Below are 9658 nucleotides of genomic sequence, written 5' to 3' on the forward strand. Positions count from 1 at the left end.
GATGCTTCCAAAAGGACTGGGCAGAAACACCTCCCTCTCACTTGTGCCTTTTAAAACTGACCATCATTTTTACATTTCATTTGAAGGAACTGTTGAAGTTTAAGAATATATCAAAATTTTCATTACTTATTTTCTAAGGCAAAAGAGCTGAAGGTATATATGTATGTATTTTTTAAAAAATACATTGAATAACTAAGTTGCCACTTCAGCCCCCCTGTTATACTGCTGGAACCAGAGAAATGGCTCCTCACTCTTGTAAGTGCAGTGACACTCTGGAAGGAACAGGATTAGGGGAAATGTATGTCAGCTGATACAAGCCATGTAGATGAAACTAATTGGTTTTCCTTTGATCTCTCTTTAACAGACACTGAATAAAATATCAACTTTCAATGCATTTAAGCAGGGAAAGGTGTTACATGCTGTGTTAACAGTTACTTCCTCTGGTCAATTAGTTTAACAACTAGTTTAATAATTAGTTCAGGCAGTCAAGATTGAGCTATGGTCCCATCTCACCACTTTTTCAAGTTTTTTCAAGAAACAGTATTCAGAATGTCTGAGTCTACACTCACTTGAGTTCTACATAGGGTTTACATCATCAGCAAATGGGATTCTAGGTCTCTCTTCTGTGGACACAAATGAAAATTCCATATGGAGCTATAGGCTTTTCTTACAGTGAATCACTTCCATTTAAAACAGGAGAATATTTGTTTATTTCCCTTCACAAATAGTGTCTGTTGAGGAACCTTATATAACAAAATTATGTAGCTTGCATATCTTGACAAGAATCCTATCAGAGATATTTTTTTCTAGTCAATAGCCCAAGAGTGACTTTTTTCTTCAAAAGACCACCTCCAATTCAATACTATTCTCAGAGACATTTTGTTACACTTACAGCAGCAAGCTGGAAATGTGCTGTTGATTTGCTCCATAACATCTGTTAGATCTGTGTTGGTATCATGAGGTGGAACTAACAAGTCATCTGCAAATATGACAACAACAAAAAAAAAAAGCAGTGAATTTGATAATGAGAGGAGAAAAAAAAAAAAAAAAAAAGACAACAACATTCTGAAAGAATATGATCCAACCTTCCAGTTAAATACTCCTTTATATTTCAAGAGAAAACACTGCCTGAAGCCTTTGTAACTTAATGTGTAGAAACTGTCATTGATAATTGCCAGCCTTGGGAGAGGAGGTTGAAGATACATTACTGATTTGCAGAAGAACTCATTTCTCTTTTATTAAAGCTTAACTATTGCACCCAAGATTTAAACGAGAAGAAATTGCCAACAAGGAGCAGTATATAAGAATTTACAGTCAAAATAAAGAAAAGGTTTACAAGTTGAGGGAATTATACTCAGTAGCTGCTCAATTAATATTCTGCTCCATTTTCAGATGATTTGTCAGGTAACTTCAGAGTGAATACACCATTCTTTTTCTGAAAAAAAATCCACCCCATTTATCTTTTAGATGGTCTTTATTCAATACACATCAGCAATTTCACTAGTATTAAAATCCTCCTTGCCTTTTTTTTTTTCCTTCTTCTTTTTTTTTTTGGTAAATGCTGCTTAAAATTAAGCCAAGGGAGTGGTTAGGGAATACAACTGGCTCTGTTCTTGGCAGTGCTATTAGACAGCATCTCTCATAAATCTACCACTGCAGTAAATCAGACTTGAAGATGTGTTTTTCTAGATAAATTAAAGTAAACCCACCTGTCAATGCTGAATTAAAACTTTTCAGTATGCAAGGGAATATTTTTCCTGTTTTCCACAGAAATAAAATAATTTTTATATATATAACATGAAGGTTTGAAAACAAAAACAGTGAGGAAATTGCACTTAAGATAATTCGATAAAAATCTTCTATTTTTTCCCCTAAATTTGAACATTCAGCGCTCTGTAGTTATTTCTGCTGATTTTCAGTGGAATTAATGAGTTCTGCTATTGGAGAATTTAAAATATTTTTTCAAGAGAGAAATGCCCTCATGTGCAGAGGCTATATAATTAAATACCCAGTAATTCCTACAGACGTGATGTCTTTGAGGGATGGGGTCATCAAAATACCAGGATAAGCAGAGGATATACAAGAATTTTTTAGAGCAGCCATTAGGAAGCTTTGATTACGTGTTTTGAACTTCTGTTCCTGTATCTGACAGACTACTTGAGTGCATGCGTGTCCTGGAGGATGAACAGCCATTGGCCATTTCAGTCCCTTTTTCCCCCTTCTGTGAGTGTGGATTTGCCTAGTAAATTAATTTGCTCGAAATGGATGGAACCAAGGAGTCTATTGACAGAAATCAATAATTCAGAGTCATGTGCACTCTTGTGATACCGCAGCTGTTTGCAAATGTGGAGAAGCAACAGCTCCAGCTGCAGTAAGTCTTGTTCCTAGTACCATTACAAAGATCAGTTCCTTTTAATTTATAAACCTTTTCAGAAAGATGCCAATAAACCTAGTCAGTAGTCACCTACAGACTCACACAGCAAATTATCTGACCAAAACACTTACCTGTCTGATGAAACTGTGAGCTTGTCTCTTGCTCAAGTGGGTAGCCGAGGGCTGAGTGCTGGGGTGAAGCACAGGGGGAGGCGCCATTAAGCCGGGAGTCTGACTCGGGCTACATCAAAGACAGTAATACCAAAATTTTGATAAATTGTATCTACAGAATTTAAGTGTGAGCTTGTATGCAGTCATCCTGCCCCTTTCCTTTTTTATGTGCTCTTTCTTGTTTGCTCTCCAAACTAATGAAAGTTGGCTTAGGTCAATGCACCCATTGGGGGGGGGCAGAGCGGGGGAGGAACTAAACCAACAACTTGTTAAAAGAAAATTTAGAGTTAAGTGTAATTCTTATGACACTCCACTTGATGGTCTTGTTAAAAACAATGTTCTGTTGCGAGCACACACCATAGAAACACAATGTTATGTACAACCCAAAAAGTCTGCTGAGGCTATCAGTCCATGCTATGCAGAAAGACTACACAATGGTATTATTTGGATTGTATATGCATGGATGGATATATACATACACATACACAAACACAGAGGAAATTCAGCTAAGGTTCCCTAAGCAGCTTTAACAGGATGATTGCTCATGCTTAGAAACAACTGTTCATTCATGAACAGTTTTGCAAAACTTCTGTACAATCAAGCAGAGTAAAGACACAAGATTCAAGAGAACTTTGTTAAATCTAAAAAGTAGTAGCTAGCCATCACTCCTGCTGATGCTGCTTGTCACTAATGTGGAGGACACCAAATTTGCAGGAAAACTATGTACTATGTAAGGAAGGAACCCATCTACTTTGAAAACCGTGTTGTAGGCCAGCCTTTCTACACTCTTAAATTCACCGGAAGAACCAAACACAAGTTCAACATTATATTTAGTTGTAACCATATATGTGCTTGAGACTATGTAAAAGTATACATATACAGATTAAGAAAAGACCGTAAGACTTCTTCACTGTAACACCTCAGAAATACTGGAATGCCTATCAAGTAGTTAAGTAATTTCCTATTCAGTATTAGGCTGCAATACAACTACAAGGTGTAGGTAAAATGAGTGTGGTGATTTTAAATAGGCCAAGCTTGGGTCAGGGGAGACCTTAGTGCTCTCCACAACTACCTGAAAGGAGGTTGTAGTGAGGTGGGTGTTGGTCTCTTCTCCCAAATAACAAGCAACAGGACAAGAGGGAACGGCCTTAGGTGGTGCCAAGGGAGGTTTATGTTGGATATTAGGAAAAAATTCTTCACTGAAAGGGTTGTCAAGTATTGGAACAGGCTTCCCAGGGAAGTGGTGGATTCACCATCCCTGGAGGTATTTAAAGGACATGTAGATGTGATACTTGCGGACATGGTTTAGTGGTGAACTTGGCAATGCTAGGTTTAAGGTTGGACTTGATGATAGTAATGGTCTTTCCCAACCAAACTATTCTATGATTCTATGAACTAAACCCAGGTAATTCTGTAGAGCCAGAAACCTCTGTTCAAGAGGAGTTTAGAGCTAGAATGGTAAAGAGAAAAAGCAAACTGTCCCAGGGTTGAGTTACTTCAGCACAGAACAAGTCTAACTCCAGTGGCAGAGTGGCTGCTTGCCCACCCCACAAAACACATGGATACAGAGAATTTGAATAATGCAAAATGCAAACTTGCACCTGGACTGGATCTCTGTCCCTCTTCAAACAGTAACTGTGAATGAATGGTGCAGAGATGACTAAGGGTGACTGAGGAAGGAAGATTGGTGCTGGGCTTGATACAAAACTGCAGTACAGCAACAGAGAGGCTAGATCAAGGACAGTGAGGCACTGTAAAGTCAAGATTAATTAGGATAGAAAAGAGATGCTTACAAACTCAAATGAGTAGTTAGTAGTGAAGGTTATTTAGTACCACTTAGGAGTGCTATTGCAAATGACAAAAAAACCCTGCAGAGCAGGAGGACTCCAACATTGGATAAACTGAGAGCAATCAAAACATACTTGCAATACTTTATATTGATGTCTCACATATTGCTGCAGGAGTCAGAATGAAATATTGTAGTCGGATTAAAAAAACAATCAAACACAAAAATTAACAAAAAACCCACATCCCCTTCTAATCAGGGGACAATGCCTGATGACTTCATTTTCATTTAAATAAACTGATAAATGTTACACTACATAGTTCCAGTGACTGCAATAACAAGAAATCCAAAACAAGCCAAAACAAACCAAAACCCTATTCTTCTGAAATCAGGACAATGCAGTTAAGCAGATGAAGAGTGGGGGTTGGAGCAGAAAGGGAAGGGTTCTGGTAGTGACACAAATGCCTTAATATAATAATCAGATACTGAAAAATGTTAAATGCAAAATAGTTGAGGATATAGCTGCCTATATTCACATGATTTAACAGTGTTACTGGAAAAGAACCTGCGAAAAAACTGACCCCAGTTGCATAACACCTACAAAATCTAATCACTTCCCTCAATCAGTCCCATTCAGGCATCATGAAGTTCACATCTTTTTATTCAGAACAACCCAGCAGACAACCCTTAAGCCAGAAGCCATAAGAAAATAGCCCTAGACGTTACTATATCCCTACTTCTTCTTCCTGAATAAATAAAAGCAGAGAGACCAAGAACACCTCTACAGGGATGAGGGGGAAGTTTCCAACTCCAGTTTCTTGGAATTTTCAAACATTTTATGCAAAACCAAATACAGATACAAAGGGTCAGACATGTTCGTCTCCAGAAAACTCTTAAATGGAAGGATCTTTTTTGTATTACAGCAGTTTTTAAAGAATTTCAAAGGAGATATTTAGTTTAACCAATCTTGATCTACAGTGCCTTATTCCACTGTGACTCCTGCTGATCTGTTTCCCAAAGAAGAGCCTGAACTGTTCCATGATGAAATGGAAAGATAAGACATACATATTCTTCCCTTGACTTCTGTTGCTTTTGGTAAAAAACAAAGCAAAACAAAAAGTGCACCACCAAACTCAAACCTCTGAATGAAAGAAAACCTCATAAAGGCCAATTCCCTTTCTACATCCATTACAGATGTTTCTTCTTGTTCCAGACTTATTCTCCCACCCACAAAAGAAAAAAAAAAAAAAAAAAAAAGGTCATAGAATCACAGAATCATAGAATGGTTTGGGTTGGAAGGGACCTTAAAGATCATCTAGTTCCACCCCCCCTGCCATGAGCAGGGTCACCCCCCACTACACCAGGTTGCTCAAAGCCTCATCCATCCTGGCCTTGAACACTTCCAGAGAGGGGGCATCCACACCTTCTGTGGGCAACCTGTTCCAGTGTCTCACCAGCCTCACAGGAAAGAATTTCTTCCTAATATCTAATCTAAACCTACCCTCTTTCAGCTTAAAGTCATTTCCCCTTGTTCTATCACTACCTGTCCTTGTAAAAAGTCTCTCCCAGCTTTCCTGTGGTCCCCTTGAGGTACTGAACGGCTGCTATAAAGTCTCCTCTGCTCTTTTGATAATGTCCTCTGCTTTCAGTTGGAGAGGGAGCTGCAGTCCTTATTTACTCTGTCTCATAGTCTGATCGTATAGCCATTGACAGATGATTTTAGCTCCCATTAACTTCAATATCAAATCCAATATGAAACCTCTATTCAGTAGCTCAGACAGGCAGAGAAAAATCCAAATAGACTTTAATGTGCTTCATAATAGGTCTTACTTCTACTTTGCACATGCAGTATGTAAAAGGGCTGAAGAAAGAAAGTGAAAGTATTTTTGTTTTTGTTTTTTTTTTCTCTATATGATTAACACATCAGTATCAAAGTTGTCAAACGCCAGTTCTGTTTCACCTTCCTCTTTGGCACTATCATCAATCAGGCAGACAAAAATGACAACATTGTGTGACAGCTACCAATCCTTTGGGCTTGCTAAAACAAAAATAGCATGGTAACCTCAGAACTGTGACCTGAATAGGCAAATGTGCAGGGAGGATGCATCCTTATTTCTGCTAAAGGTGCTCCCTATAGAATGTCTTAGAATCCTCTCATCTAGATTAAACAGTTACTACAGGGAAGTTTCTAAGTTTCATTAGTTTTCTACCCAAATATCTGTGTGTAGATAGACTCATTCCATACCTTTTAGAGAAAAAAAAAGTCCTAGTATTTTAGATTCAGTGGCAAGTTATTAACCTAAACAACAGTTAGGAGTCTGAGTGGAAAGAGAAATGGAGAGATTTTCCATTGATAGAAGAGAAAAACAGAGATGGCATAAAATGCCAGTCACGGCAAAAAAATTGCTCTAAGACAGTTGTGTCCTTTAATATCAGGAATTATTATTACAGGGATTACAGAGTTGTTATATATTTTGACATTTGGGCTTATGAGAATCTTCCATGCAAATCACCCACTTCATTAATGAGGAAAAAGTACTCCTTATATGCATTAAAAAAAAAAAGGAAAACCTATAAAAGCAAAAGAAACAAATAAATATACTTAGATCCTCAGCTGGATTCTGATAAATGACAGCAGCAAAAGAGGTAGACTGTAAATGGCCTAGGTGACAGAAAAACAAACACACTAAAGAGTGGTTGTTTTTTTTCAGAAAGTTAAGGGGACAGTAATGGGATTCAGTGCAGCTTCAAAATTGTATTAATGTCAAAATAAAGACATTCTAGAGAACACATACTAAAAAATTTGAATCCCCTTCACGGGAGTAGCTTCAGCATCCTTGGAGATAGCTTGCAAAAAATCTACTTAGAGGTAGGTCAAAAAACCCTGCTAAATAAAGTAAGGACACATTTACAAAGACATACTGAAAAGTCACAGATATATTATAAAAGCAGTAATGCAGACCTTCTCATATACTTTACTTTATACCATCCCCTCCATTAAAAGACAGAGGAGAAATAGGAAGAGCTTTGGGAATGGCACTTGGAACAGTCAGAAGCAGAGCATGACTCCCACAGAGGCAGGATATTTCAAACAGGAAGCGAAAGAGGAACAGTATATAGTAAATGAGGTGCAAACAATCAGAAATATTGAAAAAGGTCAATTCTGTTGTACCTTACCTTATCAGAAACCACAAGCTGCAGAATGCAAAAGCAGAGCTTACAGAAGAAACTATTGTCCCTCCGCCCATCCTCTTTATCACAAAACACATGTAGAACCCCTCTCTAAAGGTCTTACTAAGAATGTTATAAGGAAACTGAAAAGATTACAAAATTATAAGATTAGCCACAGCTACATTAGAAAAAAAAAATGTTTTAAAGGGTGAACATGTTCCTGCTTCAAGCACTAAGCTGCAAGTGACTTTGGGTTTGGCAGAACTTCTGTGTTTCTATTCTATAGCTGTTTCTTTGCAGATTTTAAAGCCTTTTTTAAAACAACTCGTACTGGCCACAGTTCTCACAACATTTACTTCATGAATGATTGTTAACAGTTGCATCAGTTGTTATCTTCCTTGTTAAATATTTAAGTTATTCAAATGCTGATTAAAGATGTTAGAATGACAGTAACGAAAACAAAAATATTCTGCTAGAGGGGCAGGAAAGCCAATGAAACAGATGCATCTTAAAGCTATTCAGCCAAAACTGCCTAGAAAAATGACAAAGTCAGCCAGCGAAACAAACAAAAAATCTTTGTCACTGTAATGAGAGTATAATCTACAGAAGGAGCTTATGTCATTCTGATACCTGGTTTATGCAGTCTATTTCTTGGCTTAGATAAATCCTCTATTACGTACAGCCAGTCATCTGACTCATGGAAGACAGGAATTATTTGGCTTACTGTGCTCTGACCCAAGCGTAATGATTACTTAGGAAAAAACATTCATACAGTTTTCTCTTCATAATTCAAGCTTCCACACCTGATATAGTACAAATTAACATCTCTAACAACACCTTGTAGATGTTGCTGTTGTTATTTTTATTATCTAGATGTGCATATGCTGACTTCAAAAACAACCAACATTTCTTCTCCCAGCAAAGAAACCCTACAATCTCTAGTTACTGGCATTTGCTAAAAGGCTCTTGCCTTCAGCATTTGCTTGTGCACAGACCATTTTGCTGTAGCATATTGGTCTAAATATGCTACTCAAGAGGAACTGGATTTTTAATTGAATGAATTGCTCCTTTGCATGTTAGACATATCTTTGACTACCTGCCTTTGGCATGCTAAGAAAGGTTTTGGTGACTAACCGTGACAACAAATAAATAAATAAATCAAGGAAAGATTGAAAAACTGAAGTCAAATACAGGTTGCAACTGGCACCACTATATGGAATACGGTATATATTTTCTTCCATCTGCTTTTTAATTAATGAAAAACTACTGAAAATGTCTGTTATTTTCCATGTTTCATAAATTACCATGATCACTCCAGCACTTGTAATCATCTTGTGCTCATTTGACTTTCACCATGGCATACAATAGAGGGTAAGAAAAAGTATCTCTTCATCCTAGGAATGACTGAATGCAACGTACCATGCTAGTGTGGTGAAAATACCCACAGTAAAATTCCAATGCCTTGTTCCACCAAGAAATATCAGTGCACATCTACCTGCTCAAGTAGCTGCCGTAGCCGGTGAAGCTGAGACTCCAATTGTTTATTGTGATCTTCCAGTATTTGCATCCTTGCTTCCAGGCGACCTTTATGTTGCCTCAGGAGCTTAGCTTCAGCTATGAGCTCGGCATCTTCGGAAGCATGCTGAGGTGACACAATAGAGTCAGGAGGTGATGCAAGAGGGTTTATTCCTCTCCGAAGATGTTGCTCCTTTAGTTGCTCGTATTCTACCTGCAGACTCCTGGTATATTGAAAAGAGAAGAATGTTGACTTAAGCAAATTATAAAAAAACTTCTTTAAATCAAATGTTATAATCACCTCCAACTACAGAACACAAGTAACTCATACAAAGACAATATCTTGATTTGCAGTTTATGGGGAAAAAAGCCTACATGATAAAGTAGAGGTGAAACTAAGGTATTTTATTGTAGACCCACTCTCTTCTACCTAACAGTGATGCTATGCATGACATATGCCTTGATTGATGGTTTGGTTTGGTTTTTCTCCTAAAATCATGACTGCTGGGTCCATTTCTTTGCATCTCCAACAACTATACATAGTATATGCAAGGCTCAAACAACAAATGAGCTAAAAATTCAGACAGCAGGTAGGATGATTGAGACCTTTGTTCTTCCTCAAGGTCGGCAATGATGCGTTCC

General features: G+C 37.7%; 1 protein-coding gene across 1 annotated transcript in view; it reads right to left on the reverse strand.

The window, feature by feature from the left end:
* Positions 1-892: 892 nt before the first annotated feature.
* LOC104529152 (utrophin-like) overlaps positions 893-9658 on the reverse strand; it is a gene marked incomplete at its 3' end in the record, with an annotated part of 22587 nt that continues 13821 nt past the window's right edge. The window contains 4 exon segments of the mRNA XM_010173364.2: positions 893-979; positions 2500-2614; positions 8997-9240; positions 9623-9658. The exon segment at positions 9623-9658 is cut by the window's right edge and continues 11 nt beyond it. Coding sequence (XP_010171666.2) covers positions 893-979; positions 2500-2614; positions 8997-9240; positions 9623-9658 — 482 coding nt within the window.

This window comes from Antrostomus carolinensis, unplaced genomic scaffold (genome assembly GCF_000700745.2).
Source record: "Antrostomus carolinensis isolate BGI_N321 unplaced genomic scaffold, ASM70074v2 scaffold3188, whole genome shotgun sequence".
NCBI lineage: Eukaryota > Metazoa > Chordata > Aves > Caprimulgiformes > Caprimulgidae > Antrostomus > Antrostomus carolinensis.